The following is a 258-nucleotide window of genomic DNA, read 5'->3' on the forward strand; positions in this document are numbered from 1 at the left end:
ATCAATCTGAGCTTGATCTACTCACTGGGTTCTGTGGGGAAGGTGCTCATGAGTCTGGACAGGAGGGAGTGGACTGCCCTCAACACTTTGGTGTTGCCACAGGTCATGCAAGCTGCAATGCCACGCTGCAGGGGCTTGAAGTGCGCAAGAATGGCTGGAGGCTGCAGCACTGACAGAAGGAAGCTGAGAATCTCAAGCCCTGTGCAGATGTTGGAGAAGTTAGCCTGGTTTGGCTGCTCCTGAAAAACAGAGGAGGAT

General features: G+C 53.5%; 1 protein-coding gene across 1 annotated transcript in view; it reads right to left on the reverse strand.

Annotated features, from left to right (window-relative positions):
- Positions 1 to 25: 25 nt before the first annotated feature.
- The window catches only part of LOC107578482 (transformation/transcription domain-associated protein-like), a gene marked incomplete at both ends in the record, with an annotated part of 4,822 nt that continues 4,589 nt past the window's right edge, over positions 26 to 258 (reverse strand). The window contains one exon of the mRNA XM_016264435.1: positions 26 to 239. Coding sequence (XP_016119921.1) covers positions 26 to 239 — 214 coding nt within the window. The remainder of the gene's footprint in view (positions 240 to 258) is intronic.

The sequence above is a fragment of the Sinocyclocheilus grahami genome, unplaced genomic scaffold (assembly GCF_001515645.1).
Source record: "Sinocyclocheilus grahami isolate Dianchi unplaced genomic scaffold, SAMN03320097.WGS_v1.1 scaffold10479.1, whole genome shotgun sequence".
NCBI classification, from domain to species: domain Eukaryota; kingdom Metazoa; phylum Chordata; class Actinopteri; order Cypriniformes; family Cyprinidae; genus Sinocyclocheilus; species Sinocyclocheilus grahami.